Source organism: Protomyctophum parallelum, assembly GCF_964188405.1.
Source record: "Protomyctophum parallelum genome assembly, chromosome: 6".
In the NCBI taxonomy this organism is placed as follows: Eukaryota; Metazoa; Chordata; class Actinopteri; order Myctophiformes; family Myctophidae; genus Protomyctophum; species Protomyctophum parallelum.
Window position 1 is genome coordinate 39,216,763 of NC_139701.1, and position 16,418 is coordinate 39,233,180.

The 16,418-nt window shown below is 43.1% G+C and overlaps 1 protein-coding gene across 1 annotated transcript in view; it reads right to left on the bottom strand.

Moving 5' to 3' along the window:
* colgalt2b (collagen beta(1-O)galactosyltransferase 2b) overlaps positions 1-16,418 on the bottom strand; it is a 43,657-nt gene extending 27,239 nt beyond the window's left edge. The window contains exon 1 of the mRNA XM_083767595.1: positions 16,090-16,418. Within this exon, the coding sequence (XP_083623721.1) occupies positions 16,090-16,337 (248 nt within the window). The 5' untranslated portion in view covers positions 16,338-16,418. The remainder of the gene's footprint in view (positions 1-16,089) is intronic.

Sequence of the window (16,418 nt, forward strand, 5' to 3'; positions counted from 1 at the left end):
TCCTCAGTCCTCTCACTGACAGGTGAAATTGGAAGAGGCATGTGGTTGTCCACTCTATACCCTCTCCTCCAACGCAAGCGACCGCAGAATACATGGGGGAATTGGCAAAGATTGAATCAGGAGAAACTGGATATAGACAGTAAAACAAAAACTGAATTGGTTATGAAGGGTGATAAGTGAGTAAAGAGAGAGAGAGAAGAGGCAATTGAGTTCCCCCCAGTCCCTGCTTGAGATTTATGTGAATAGATGCTTGAGCAGAGCAGAAAGGTTTAAAAAAGAAAGACAACACCTAACGTTGGTAACACGCTGCTTACGATAATGCGGACCGACAAGCGCCTGAGGTGTCTCAGTACCTGAGGTGTCTCAGTGCCTGAGGTGTCTCAGTGCCTGAGGCTCAAATCTCAAGAAGGGTTTATTTTTCTGGCGGCTGTCAGAGCCATGAACAAGAACACAGACATTGATTGGACATTTAGAAGAAAAAAAACAAGAGGAAAACTAAATAAAACAATTGCATTTAAAACTGAAATTAATCCTGTATAGATTGCTATAAAAAACCAACCAATGTATCTGCGTAGTGCGTACATTGCTTGGTTATGCCTTACTGCTAAAATTTCACAGCTTGTACCTGTATGAGTAGCCTACTAGTAGTAGTGACTGGTGACAAATAAAACCTCTTGATTCTCTGAGCAAGACACAGAAGGGGAGAGGACCAGAGAGGAAGTGCATGACAGAAGTGAAGGGAGGAGGGTGATGTTGTGAGGGAGCGAGGAAAAACAAGGTAGAGGAAAGAGAGACCATGAACATGGACAGAGGTAGACTGTGTCTCCGTGGTTAAAGCCAGCATGATGACACACACAGACGGACGTACAGACGGACGGATGGTGCCAAAATAATCTTTCCACTCAAAACTTGAGCTTCCATTTCTCTGATGAATACTATACTAGTCTGTTGCACATATTTAAAGACTTTAACAGCCAGACAAGCAACTAGACCCCAACTCTCCTGTCCAAGAGAGTAAGGGAGGAGGGAGAGAAAGAAAGAGAAGAACATGATGTCCTTCTCTTTCTCTCTGCCCTGCTCTTTTACTTTCTTGTAAACTCTACAGGAAGTCTGCCTCCAATTCTCTAATGGCACCTTTCACCTGCACGGTACTGGCAACTTGAGAACTTGACTTGCTCTTTTTTGGTTCTCCGTTGGGAAAAAGTAGTACCTTTCTTAGTAGTAGGCTACAAGCGTTCCCATAACTTCCCAAACTTTTCAGGCTCCGAGTCCCCCCCCCCTACAAGCTCACAACGCCACACACTGTGAAGCATTGTTTATTGTTGTGAGTTTGTAGATTGTCCATTTTCACAATGTTTGCCTCATTCTTACGTAATATTTGACAATTTGGTATTAAACAGGTCTTAAAAGTAATAAAATTGTAACTTTAGAAATGTGCAGATACCCATGCTGGTCTGTTTACTGTTGAGTGAGAAAACAATGTTGCACAATAAGCTAATCACCTGGGGACCCCTTAAAATTATTTTGGGACCCCCAGTTTGGGAACCAGTGACCTAGTAGCTGGTACTCTTTTGTGTCACCACCGTCAAGTGAGCCAATGATGCGATAGCAAAAGGTGACGTGGTGAGAACACTCCAGACTACTGATTGGTCAGAGAAAGTACTCACTCGCATCGCAAATCCTCCAAAAATATGGTTTAACACACTTTTAAACTAGCTGTTGTAAATGTGAAATGAATCCTTATTAGCAACTGCCAAGCATGGCCTGTTTCCTGCTTTGAGCAGGAACTGTTAACAACTGCTGTTGGACTGTAGCCTACAGGTGAAATAGAGACAGCAGTAGCTTCAAATGTATCGCCAGTAGCTCGATGTGGCTGTAATGAAGTGCTACACTGAAGTGGTCCGGATGATGCAGTAAAGCGAGTCAAGACGAGCCGTTCCCACGCAGTGAAAAAGCACCATGAATCTTATTCTCTTTCACTTTGCCTTGCTGGTTTCCAGATGAGAGTCCCTCATGCTAAGATGCCAGTCTATTTCATCATGGGCCAGCAATATTATTGCTCTCCTGCCAAAGCTGTGACCAAGGCATTGGCTTGGGGCCCAGATGTGTGCCTGGAACACATAGTCATCTGGACAAGAGGAATTTAGTCTGGGAAATGTCAGTTATATAGAAACAATTACTTCCACTCAGGGGAGAAGAGAGCATAACCGTGCAAATACGAAGAGATTGGACAATGAATCCACTCTTCTTTTCTTTATATTGGACTTTACTAGACAGTTGTGTATAATATATAAGAGATGACGGCTGACGTGCTGGAAGCCTGGAACGACAACATGGAAAGAGTGAACTAAGTGCTCTCTGGAGACCTTGGATGGGATGGATGGATGGATGCCTTTTAGCAACAGTATAGCTAGGATGAGATTCCTCCCCTCTGAAATGAATCACATTCACTGTCAGCTTTGTGGATAGATAGAGCTCCTCCTGGCTAACTAAGGCATTGGTTCTCAAAGTGGGGTCCGGGGACCCCGAGGGGTCCTTGGGGGCATTCCAGCAAATGTAATACAACACAATATGTATTTTTTTAAACAGATATCTTATCTTCAAGCAGTCCCTGGTACAAACTCTCAAAAAGCCATGGTAGTTTGGGAAAAGGTTATGGTTCAGTAAATTGTCGCAATAGAGCTTCATGTGTGCAAATCCACTGATTTCCAGTCATTGTCCTCCATGGGCTGTTTGAGCAGCGTGCTAAATCAAAAGGTGACTCAGCACATCTGGTGTTAATGGTTCATCTGGTTTTCCATTGGATGATCAAAAAAAGGTGCTTCATGTTGTCACGTGTTAGAGTTTACCGCCAGGCACATAATGTTTATGTAAGCCATTTAGTTATATAATTCGCGAAAGCTTCATTACATTTTAAATCCAAAGTCCATATATTGTGAGTTGCAATGTATGAAAATATTCTTGTTGACCACAGATAGCTTTGAGGTCTGTGAAACTATCTGTGGCTTAGGATAGAATCCCACCAGATTCATACTTGGTTGCTCGGCGGTGTCCCACACTGAAAATAGCCTATGTACAAACCAGGCAAGCCCAAACAACGGAATGCAATGTGAGCTTGTAGATCTGCTATTTTCGGTGTGCGACAACCAAGTATAAATGAGCCATAATATGCTTCTCTGTCTCAAATATTGTCCAAAACTGTTACTTTTCAGGATTCAAATTAAAAAATCACACCCGTGTATCGTAGTACATCATCTCATTCCGGCCAATGAGAATTTGCGTCCTCACCTTCGTCCTCAATGTTTCTGTTTACGCAATGTTTGTGTTTACACAAACACTCAAAACTGGCCATTCATTATCTTTTTTTTAAGATATTTTTTTGCGGCTTACGCCTTTTATTGATTTTTTAAGGGACAGATAGTAGGCTGACAGGAAACGGGAGAGAGATGGGGGGATGACATGCGGTAAAGGCTGTGTCGGATTCGGGAGTCGAACCCGCGGCACACTGAGACTGGATCACCAGTCCGGTGCCCAGACCGTTACGCTACGGCCTGGGCCTGGCCATTCATTATCAATGGTATTTAATGGTTTACACACACCCTCAAAGCTGGACACAGGAGGGGCTAGCGCCCCTCAAAAGTAGCAAAAGTAGCAGATCTATAAGCTCGAAACACCACTTTGCACCACACTTCAAAATGATGATTTTGTGTGATAGTCTGGCAGCCAGGGGTGTGGAGTGGGAAACTTGGTATATAGTTTGTTTTTATTGGCGTAAGATATTGTCTATATACAGTACATACATTCATGAATCTACTTGCTGACCGGCTGATGGTATTGAGCAATTTTTTATAGGGGTTTATATGTGGAGGTTCCGTCCATCAGACGTGTGCCCACACGTCATAAGCAATCCAACCGACGGATTCAAAGGACTTGTGTACACGTCTTAGTGCATCTTCAATGATATCAAACGAGTTCTGAAATCTGATTTTTTTTAATATTTTTAGTGGGACTCAAAGGCCTTTGTTCATGCGCGGTCCGGTCTGTTTACCGCTGCAGAAAGAATGCCTCGTCTCTCCTAATCCAGGGCGCTCTCCGTGGTTTTGATCTGATGGATATACTAAGCTCTTCATTTCTGACTTCTCAACTGCCTCTCGTTCAAAATATGAACACGGTGGATTATTTAGCGATATTATGGAAACGAGAGCAAGGTAAGCAAGCAAAAGAATATCTCAGTTTTTTTCCGGAACAGAAAGGGGGCCGCTTTTACAGAGTAAAAGCGACCATGTCTTCCCGCCCCCCCAAGCTTCAATTTTGAAGGAATCCCGGCGCTGATGAACAGCAGGGGGCGCTGAAAGTGTTAACGGTATGGTCACATATATCCCCCTATAAAAACAATTGCTCAATACCGACAGCCGGTCAGCAAGTGGATTCATGAATGTATGTATATAGACAATATTTTAGACCAATAAAAGAATACCAAATTTCCCACTTTAAACAAAAGAAGCCTGTTGGCTACCAGACTATAACACTGTAGCAGGCCCGGCGCCACGAGGGGGGGCAAAGGGGGTGTTTGCACCCTTAACTCAACCTCTTTGCCCCCTTAGATCAAAAGTGGATTTTTTTTAGTTACAGACAAAACAATGGTACATTTCCAGGCATTCAATTAAATTCCATTGCTTGAAAGGAGGGAAGTAAGGATGCATCTTAATACAGGATGCAGCAGCATCTTAATGATCTCCCATCTAGAACTGGAAAAACAACATTTCTCACCTATAGGCCATCCTTGGGGTGGGGAGGGGTGCAAATGTCATTGTTGCAGTGGTCAGGGTGCTTAAGTGGGCAGCTACTGTAACTAGCCTATTTATTTGTTTGTAAAAATGTCAATGATGATGGGGAGGGGTGCTAATGTCATTGTGCTGGGTGTGGTCAGGGTGCTTAAGTGGGCAGCTTAGCTATTGTAACTAGCCTATTTATTTGTTTGTAAAAATGTCAATAATAAAATATAATTTTACTTTGTGTTCTGGATTGGTTTTATATTTGGCAATTTTGGCAGTGCCATCGGTTGATAAGTTGCAGCATTTGATGTGTGTAGTTCTTTATAGATCAAATGATTGTTTGTCGTTTTATATTTTATTATTGACATAAAAAAAAAAAAAAAAAATCTCAATTGCCCCCTCAGTCATTTCATCCTGGCGCCGGGCCTGCACTGTAGTGTGATCAAGTAGGGCATTCATCTATGGAAAAACACAAAAAGTTATAATATGGAGATAGGAGGTGTTTTGGAAAGGATGGTATACTGTCCCTCTACTGGCTCTATGTACAGTAACTGTGATCTGTTTTTCTGCTGAATCACTTTCCCATGGATGGATTGGATCAGGCTATAGAAAGATGGTCTTAAGGGGATGCACTGATTGTCGTAGATGATTGCAGTGTTATTCAACACATGGCCTATCTGGATAGCTGGGGAATAACGAATAATTGGGAAGAGAATGGAAAACAGAGGGGAGATACTGGGACAAGCCAGAGAGGCAGAACACAAGAAACAGATGCTTGATCTCAGAATGCATACAAGCAGACATAAACATAAACAGTACACACACACACACACACACACACACACACACACACACACACACACACACACGAGTACATACTTCCTCAAATCAGTAATTGTACCTTTACCTCAGCCTACAGATATGCTGTTATGGCACAATCAGGAAGAGATTCCATTTAAGATGGCTTCGAACCTCTTTTCGCTTGTGAGGCATCACTGAAGTGGAGAGGGATTGTTGCAGTAGAGTGTATTCATGTTGTAGTTAGTGGTTAACAATCAGGATGCTCGGCCTTTTCATGGTGAACAATGACCAGAACATATAACTCAAAGTAACTATTACTCGAGTCAGAATAGTCTTAAAAAGCGGTACTTCTGTACTTTCATTTGAGTAGTTTTCAACACAAGAAATCATACTTATACTTGAGTACAATATGAAGCCACTTCCCCACTTCTGTATAAATGGTATGAGCCAGAAACATGCATGCAGTGCCATGCACACAAACATACTCACGCACGCAACCACCCAATGATGCACACAATTGTTTTTACAGGGGAGCGCAAGACTGATCAATGATTCAGTTCATAGCTAATCAAATTAACTAATTTAAATACAGTGCCATTGCCAGCGCTGTCATCCAATGCATCAGATCACACGAAAAGCACATCATTCACAGAGGACAGTATTGTCATCACCAAATCACTCCTCTATCTCCCTAATTCATTCCTTACTGTTGGATAAGCTACTCTGCTAAAGTGGCCAAACCTGTGGCATGACAAGAGCCCAGGCTAAAGCTGCATAACAAATACAAATACAGATGACAGATATAATTTATTTTACAGGTCCCAGCCATGTCACTGGGTCCACACACTTCCCATGAGGGAAGTGCCCAAGGGGCCAGATATAATTTTATTTGGCACACAATAATAATTTCTTCTCAAACCTGACGTGCATACAGATATTAAAAGCATACAATTACCCATCTAACTTCTGACAGCAGTTGCAGGGAACACCTCTACTTCTCATTATGTGCTTTAGCATGTAGTTGGCAACCACTGACATTTTTTAAGTTGATTGAGCCTTACCATACATGAGGCCCCAAGGCGACAACCTGTTTTATATACGTAACTCCACCTCTCTTTCAGGAATAGGGAAATGCCAGCGATGAATGCTCTGACCTTTTCGATGGCTTAATGTGCGATTATTATCTAGTAATGTCAATCAATTATCTATAGGAGGTGTTGCTGACACGGTTAATAAGATAAAAACCAATAAATAGCATGCATGCATCATCTTGTGGTGTTGAATGCCACAGGGCTGAGTGGCAGGGATGACAGAAGTTGTAAATAAACAACCTGACATTCTAAAACCAATGCGGTTCTACAGGGCAGAACCGATGATGTCAGAGCTTCGACATTCTCTCCCTAGTTCACTGACAACCCCCCCAAATACTCATGACCCCCATCTCCAACATCTGGTAAAGTACTCCACCATAGACTGCTATACGCACTAAGTAGCAGGCAAGCAAGCAGCAGAAAAAGAAAATACGCCTGAGCTGAATGAAGAGAACATGGCTGACCTGTGCCACGATAATTAATGAAAATCTAATTAGTCATAAACACAACCTTCTTCCGTTTCCTTTGAAACACATAAGCTAAGAACAATAAGTCACTGGTAGTGTGACAGACGACAGCCAGCTGGCAAAAGATAAAAGATGCTGAACAAACATAATCTTCTCATCATATCATGCTCCCTGGCAGAGAAAGTGAGAGTTTCTGGGACTTCTTCATCTGAAAGGTGTAATGAAGACAGTTTGATCAAGTAGGTACGGTTTGACCCATCATAGATAACATACCCAACACATCTTATCTATTCTCTTGGGGCTGTAGGACTGTCGTGAAGGGAGCTGACATTTGTCTTCTGTTGTAAGGGGGAGTTTGTTCTCATATAAGAACAAATGTCCCCATGTAGACCGAAGCATAACATATTGAAAATAAGAAAACAAATGAACTACAGTACACTTTTCAAGTGTATCCAGTACTGCCATTGGTTTCAGACTAGTACTGTATGTTACCGTACTGTTTTATTATATTAACTGTTTTAGGAAATACACTTCACCTTTGCAGTTCAATACTCTAGATTAGAAGCTACAATATTCACAAGCTAAGCTATGTCCTGACCACAGATATAAAAGCATAGATACTGCATTAAGGGCAGTATATCTCCTTAGTGGGTCATCTGGTAATCAGAAGGTCACCGGTCCGACCCGTCGACCACCCAGTATAGTTGAAGTGTCACTTTGACTACACTTAACCCCTAACAGCATCCCCTGAGTGTTCATCAGGACTATTGGACCACCTGTCAGCCATCAGCTGTGTGAAGCTGATTGAAGGTCTACCCCCATAAGCACCCTATGTATGTGTTCACAACCACCTGCTTTGCTTGGCCGTTGGGGGAACTCATGACTATTACTACTGATACCATAATACAATCGCATCTTATTGACTGCTGTGTTTTAGAAGCACAGTCCTACTGGCCTAATACATGTATTTCTATGTTCTCAAGTCAACTGAGTTTTGTATCCAGTTTTCTATGTATTGTCTTTAGTGGCATCACGTTTTTGAGGGGAGCACTTTCCCCTCCTAAGCCCAGCTTTGTGTTTTTGTGTGTACGCCTACTACACCATAGCGATGATTTGATTGGCTGAGCAATATGTGTACCCCATAGCGAAGATTTGATTGGCTGAGCACGGAATGTGCTCAGAAAGCCACAGAAAGCTATACTAGCCAGCTTTCTGTGTCTGTGTGTACCACGGAATTGAGGACGTGAGGACAGAAAAGTGAGGATGCCAATTATTGTGATTGGCCGGAATGTGATGATGTATGATGAATGATACTTCACACAAGTATGGAGCAGATACTGCATGTCTAATACCTGGCAGATACAGTACAGTACTGTATGTCTAACACCTGGCTCCAGCATGGAGCAGATACTGCATGTCTAATATCTGGCTCCAGCATTGATTTTTATTTTCATTGACAGCAGTCTGACTTAATCTAGTCCAGCAGTGTGTAGGGGAACAAATGAAGTGGAGAGAGACAGAAAAGCAGGGGTACACACAGTTTAAAGTGGCAGTGGAATGCGGATTTACTAACATGCTCAGAGGCCCCTGGGTAATTTCTGACACCATCGACCACCCCCTCTCTCTCTCTCTCTCTCTCTCTCTCTCTCTCTCCCTCTGTGCCCCTCTTTCTGTAATTCCCTGCATTCTTTCGTTCTTCTAACACTAGCGTGAGAGTCTGCCTCACCGCCCTCTCACTACACTGTCAGACCTCTGCCCATCTGACTCTCAGGTCACTGAGAAAGGTGATTGTTTGTGTTGTTGCATCATTCTAGCTTGTACTTAATGTCCTTTCATGTATTTATTGGCACTATATCTGTGTTTGATGTCCTAGCTAGTAAACTCACACAACCATTACAGTCACACAAACAGAAACAGATTTTAGACATCCAGAGACAAATGTAAAACACACATTCAAAAAACGTTCACTCACACAAGTTCACTCAGACGTAAAGCACACACACCAAAGCAAAGACCACACATTACTCCCCCTGGACCGGTGGGAGGGCAAGCTAGAGTTAAAAGGTGAGCAAGGACAATCCCACTGTTACCCTGAAAAAACAAGAAGAGGTCAAAAGCTAGAATAACGGCTGGACCACAATGGAAATGCATTTTTTACTTGATTGTAGCATCTGCTAAATGCCTACATTAAATTGTAAGACTGAGCAAATGCATGGCATATCTCTTGTCTAAAATCCTAAATATTTGTTGTTGGACTGTATAGGTGAAAGAGTGACGATCGTTTCCAAACAAGCTGCCATTGTTCTTTAAGCAAGGGTGGGATCCCATAGCCTGGACCGACTACTCTGCAATTGGCTAGTTCGTTGTTAGGCCAAACCCTGTTCACATTTGCTTGAAATGCCTCGATTCAATTTACTGGTATATTTAATGTTGGCATGATTACATTTGGTACATGTACATTTGGTATAGGACAATATCACATTACTCTACCTAGTCAAATATCTACATTGTTATCACAAGTAAGTGTGAACGCAGAGTATTGGTATACGGATATATATATATCGACGATGCTTATACCAGACTTTAGTTCTACGAACAAACTGCTTCATAAAAACAATGCTGTGTATTTTAGAGATTTAATGGAAAAGGCTCTTACATGATTGTGTTCTGGTGAAGAGAGAGTAAGCTTTGTGTGTGTGTGTGTGTGTGTGTGTGTGTGTGTGTGTGTGTGTGTGTGTGTGTGTGTGTGTGTGTGTGTGTGTGTGTGTGTGTGTGTGTGTGTGTGTGTGTGTGTGTGTGCGTGCGTGCATCCGTGCGTGCAAAGTTGCAAACAGACACGCCCAGCCTCACTGTCTTGTAATAGAGGTATAACACCTGTTTAAACAAACAAAAGGGTTGATGGAGTTAGCAGTGAGACAGAAGTGACTGTGGTTGTAAACACAGGGAAGAGACCATGAGAGCCACCTGCCTCAGACAGACACAATCCATCAGCATCAGTCAGTGGTGCTTGGGTTAAGACTATGGTCAAGAGACTGAGCATCGATATAGTGCATAGCAGTGGGCGTGGCTTTCTGGACCCACTGAAAAATCGGCCATTCATTTTTCCCATAGAGATATACAAAGATATTATCAATTATTTTAAGCCTAGAATCAAGCCATCCAGGATCCTGGTGAGTCATGACCATGAAACCTTTGATTCCGTGGAAAAAAGAAAAACGCTAAACAAACGGTATTTATTAAATGCAGTATATCATATAATTAATTATTATTATTATTTTCTTTCACAGAATCCAAGGTTTTATGGTCATGACTCACCAGGATCCTGGATGGCTTGATTCTAGCCTTAGAATAATTGATATATGTTTGTAAATCTCTATGGGAAAAATGAATTGGAGAGTTTACAGTGGGTCCAGAAAACCCCACCCACTGCTATGCTCTATAGTGAGCGAGTGTGTCTGTGTTTAGTGGGTGTGAGAGGACAGAGAAGCGTGTGTGTGTGTGTGTGTGTGTGTGTGTGTGTGTGTGTGTGTGTGTGTGTGTGTGTGTGTGTGTGTGTGTGTGTGTGTGTGTGTGTGTGTGTGTGTGTGTCATAGGTGTGTGTGTATGTACAGTGAAGTTTCCTGCAGCTACAAACATGCTGTGGCGAAACTTGACATTTAAAACTTGACATTTGAAGTTAAAAATGTAGCCAAAACAATCAAATTCAATCTGTCTAATTTCAGGCACATACATAAGACCATATCTAACAACTAGGGATGTCCCGATTTTTCGTTGCTGATCCGATCCCGATAACACAATTTCTGTGTTAGCCGATACCGATACCGATATCAGAGAATAATATTTATGATAATACAAAAAAGAAAAAATATCTTCCACCGAACGGGAATAACGCTCTTATTTTGAAGTCAAGGGTTGACAATCGTCTAACTTGACACATATGCTACGCTAAGCTTTGACCGTTCAGCATACAAAAGTCTGCAGGTGTTTTCTTTTATATCGTAGTAGAGTAAATGAGCTTTTTGAGCCACTGACTGCACGTTGAGTGTGTGTGTTGTGCGCTCTCTCGCGCGCGCGTGTGTGTGTGTGTGAATATGTGTGCTGTGTTATACTGTGTGTGGGGAGAGGGAGAGAGAAGGGGAGACAGTATGTTTCGTTAAACAATCTTCTCTGGAATAGTCTTCCTACCGAATTAAGATTTATTTATTTGACTTTCAAATTCAACCTTAAGAGATGGCTTAAAGCAAACCAAACTTGTAATTATGAGTTATTAGAAGCTCAATTTGTCACTGGTGTCATCTTTCATATTATCCCGTAATTGTCTCCTGACCTGTACTACATTTACTTGTACTATAGTACTAGTGTTACGTCTGTTTTGAATTGATAGTTACATGACCACTTTTAACATCCTGCTCAGCGAGAGGGAGACAATGGTAGATTGTGGGCACTGTAAAATGAAGAATCTGATTGCATTTAGGTCAGAGACGATCGCTGCGGTTAGGATGGAAAGCTAGCTGTAGATGGAGTATTATAGCCACTTCTGGTGCATGGTAAAGTCTTGTTTACAATCCAGTAATGTGAGAAAAATAGAGAGAGAGAGAGAGAGAGAGAGAGAGAGAGAGAGTTAAATTAGTTGTTCTAACAGACTGCACATGGATATTTGCTCTACATCGTCTTCTCTGGCTTGCTGACAGTCTCTCAGTTTAACGTGAGTGTAGAGGGGGAAAAAACATCTCAGCGCAGCTCAGCCCAAGCCTGGAGCCTGAGGGCGGAACTATTGTGTGGAACATCATGTGCTTGTGCGTACACACACACAGGCACACACACACACACACACACACACGCACACACACACACACACACACACAGGCACGCGCACACACACACACACACACACACACACACACACACACACACACACACACACACACAGGCATGCACACACACACACACACACACACACACACGGACGGACGGACGGACACAGCTAGAGCTATAGAAGCTTCCCTATGGACAATGTGAGGCTCTGAAGTTATCTTTGTTCTTTGTTTGCTCCGCATTCAAACTTCTCCACTAAACTCGACGAGCTCTGAAAGGCTTCTGACTTTTTGTTCTGTTCTCATCATGGCTAATAGCCTCGCGAGGATCAACGCTTGTACTGGTGTTTTCTAACAAAACCAGCTGTAAGGAGGATGCCATGGCAATCAGAAATGAGACATTAGGTATTTCGGGTGTAGATTGTTTGTGAGATAATGATAATCACTTGAACAGTAAAACAAATCCCTTATTTAACAGAAATAAGAGCATAATATAAATCTTGAGTTTTTGACTAGGATCATCATAGTAAAATCTGGGGTGTTAACGTTTCCTGTGGCTGTTTTTCAAATCCCTTCTGATCCCTGTGTCAAAAGACCATCCTTTAAGTACCATACACTTTTTCTTAGACACCTCAAGCAATGTTCCAACTTCTTTCTATATACTAATGTCACCATTTCTCCCGTATAGTATCAGGACATTATAGTGTGTAACATGCACTGGTTACTTTTTGGCTTTTCTGCCTTTATTGATAGATACAAAAAAAAAGATTGACAGGAAAGAGGGAGAGAGATGGGGGGAGACATGCAGCAAAGGTAGTCATGAACGTAACTCGAACATGCGACGCACTGTCAGGCCAGAGCCTATATGTGGCATGCGCCTGGAGTCTGGACCACTTGGCCAGCGGGGGCCCAACAGACTCAATCTTTCTCTGTGGTACCCTATACAGTACGCTTCCTCTTCATTGTCTGCACTATGACCACAATCCAGTTACCGAAACTCATTTAGCACTCATGTGTTTCAACTGAACTGCCATGTTTATCGGCAATAATGAAAATTATGCCTTTTCAGATGTCACAGGCTAACACTGTACACCAGATGTTGTTGTTGATGAGGACAGTAGTGAACATTTTGGAAGTGGCATGTACATTACATTTTGACCACAGTCTGGAAGAGGCATTCCTTGAATCCTTAACAAGGTGTTTAAGTACCAACGTCTTAAGGATGCTATTATACAGCCTGGTTACAAATGTAAACTACTTGTGTTCATATTTGGAAGCCTCGGTAATGTCCATAAATCAGTTGTGAGAGGCCTGCAGATTGCAGAAATGCCCAAGCCTATAGAGCTAAGGCATTGGCTAAATTATGTTCAGTGTCTCTGATAATTGGCAGTCGCCATACGCTTCCTGTACCCGTGATCTGTAGTTCTGTAGCCTGAAACACTTGTTATTGAGTTTCCCATGTTTGTGCATTGTGTGTGTGTGTGTGTGTGTGTGTGCATGCAAACAGACACGCCCAGCCTCACTGTCTTGTAATAGAGGTATAATATAACACCTGTTTAAACCATATACTGTAAAACAAATATGGACAAAGCGTTCTGATATGGACCTAAGATGAAGCCAGTCAGTCCTTGAATTGTAAATCGCCATCTTTCTAGATCTGTTTGGGCCCAGCTGGCCCATTGGCTGGCCCAGACAACGAGGCGGGACTTCCCCCCCTTCTTCTTCGTTGGTTTTTATTTTGACTCGAATGGGGGCCCCCGATCATAGACTGTAACGGTAGCCACGCCCCTCAGAACATGCGCGACTTTTGGTCATTTTTGTAATAAATGGGACCATAATTTTCCAAAAAGAATATTATGACATGCGAAATGAGACTTTAAACTAGTGACTGGAAGCAGAAAGTATTCATGACCATGTTTATTAAGGTAATACAGTCTAGGTGAAGTTGGGCCCAAATACATGGACCTCTATGGAGCTATGGGTTTTTTTGGGCCCAATGACAGCGCCACAACAGCCCATTATATGAACTTTCAGGAAGTCCCGATTTCCTTAGTGGCTTCACAAAATATCTGTCTGACTGCCCCCCTGGTTTAAACAAACAAAAGGGTTGATGTAGTTAGCAGTGAGACAGAAAGTGACTGTGATTGTAAACACAGGGAAGAGACCATGAGAGCCACCTGCCTCAGACAGACACAATCCATCAGCATCAGGTCTCTATGGCTACAACTGCCTGCCTTTTATTGAGGCCTTTGATACATTTCTTGGGAAAAACTGGAACTTTATAAAAAATCTCTTTCATTTTAATTGAATTCAAATGTCAAATGAGTTTCTTTTGCACTTTGACTTAAATGGTAAATGGTGCATTTATATAGCGACTAAATTCACCCACATTCACCCATTCATACACCGATTGCAGCAGAAGCCATGCAAGGTACCAACCAGCACATCGGGAGCAATTTGGGGTTCAGTGTCTTGCCCAAGGACACTTCGACATGTAGACAGGAGGAGCCGGGATTCGAACCGCCGACCATGGATCATTGGACGACCTGCTCTACCTCCTGAGCCACAGTCGCCCCTTGACTTAATGCTTATCATATTTTGTGCAAAGCACTTTGAATTGCCCTGTTGAAATGTGCTATACAAATAAACTTGTCTTGCCGCTGTTGTTTGATAATCCACCCAAACGAACATGCAAGCTCTGTTTTTTAATACCCCAAAGAGTACCTCCCCCTACGCCCACCTGTGTGTGTGTGTGTGTGTGTGTGTGTGTGTGTGTGTGTGTGTATGTGCGTGTGCGTGTGTGTGTGTGTGTGTGTGTGTGTGTGTGTGTGTGTGTGTGATGTGTGTGTGTGTGTGTGTGTGTGTGTGTGTGTGCGCGTGTGCGTGTGTGTTGGTGGGGTCTCTCAATTGTAGAAACAGAAAGCAAAATCTAGGCTTTCAACAAAGCAAGGAGTGAAGAAACAAAAGAATGCCGTTAGGGTATGTCTGTCAGACAGTGTCTGACAAGACTGACAGAATCACAGAAAGTAGTGTATGTGACATGACTGTACAGGCACGCGAAAAGTGAAGAGACATTCTCCACATGTCTGCAAGCTAGATATTTAGTCTGTAGTCACTCTCTATCTGTCCCTGATTTAGTGATTTCCTTGCTGCAGGGCTGGCTATAGATTAAAATAAATATCTCCCCTATCCCCTTACATTTATCTCACCCACTCTTTCCCCAAAACACACATTATCTCTCTATAATCGTCTCTCTTGGGTGGAAACGTCATATGTCCAAAACTGTTTGAACTGTTTGAAGGATTCGCAAAAAAGAGGTTAAAATAATTATGGAGGTTTCTGCCTCTGACAGCAACGACTCTCATTCACTCACACACTCTGTCTCTCTCTCTCTCTCTCTCGCGCGCGCGCGCACACACACACACACACACACACACACACACACACACACACACACACACGCGCGAGCTTTACGCACGACTTCCCAGAGGTTACCCGCCCCTTGTCGGGTTGTCAGACCAATTCAATGTGTCCTTTCATCCTTCGCCTGCACTGCACGGCTCTTTGATTAAACAGTAGCACAGCATTTTTACCTTAATAATCTACCTTACTATATAAGCCCGACTACAACACAAGGTTGGCTGCCCACCAACACCACCTTGCTCCACATGTCCTTCAGCCCCGGGCCCCACTGTTTCTAATGCCGCGTTTCCGCAGCATTCTGCTGAATCAGAAAGAGAGGGAACCGTGATTAAGTTGCTCAACTGGAACTAGCCTTTCATCTTCGCCTAGTATGCAATTAGGAGAACCAGCAGACACGCGGAGTCAAGTAGCTACACATCGTAAAGAACAGCAACAGGTCGCTCTGTGTTATTATTAATGTGGACACACGCTGCTTTTAATTAGACAATACACATTACACAACCCCCTACTTTAAACCGTCAGCAAAACGTGTAGAAGGTGCTACTGTACATACACACAAAATATTACACAACAGTAGGCTACAGTAGCACAGTGCAGTGTGATTTCTTGCCAAGTATAACGAAAGTTGTGCAAAGTAGGTAGCCCACGCAACAAAGGTAACTTGGAACAAAAGTTAGGTAACTTGGTGGAAAAGTGAAGCCGCGAGTCTCTCACTCACCAAATGGCTATGCGCTCCTTCGGGTAATCCAGCCTGTCGATGCAGCCCAGGTAGTGAGGTAGGCTGTGCGCCGCGTTCCTCGCCAGAATGGCGATCATAACCTTTGGCTTTAGCAGGGAAGACTCGGGTTTGACTGTCTCCTGCACGAGAGTGACCAGCTCCGACGCGGCATCGTCGGGCACCACCACCAGCGCGATCACCAGTGCCCATAGCAGACCGACTCCCACGGTCCCAACCGCCGGCATCATTCCCAGATAACACCGTTATCGACCCGACCTGGATCCGGGCTCCGCCGCGACTGAATATGAGTGAGAGTCTCGGCGGTGGGA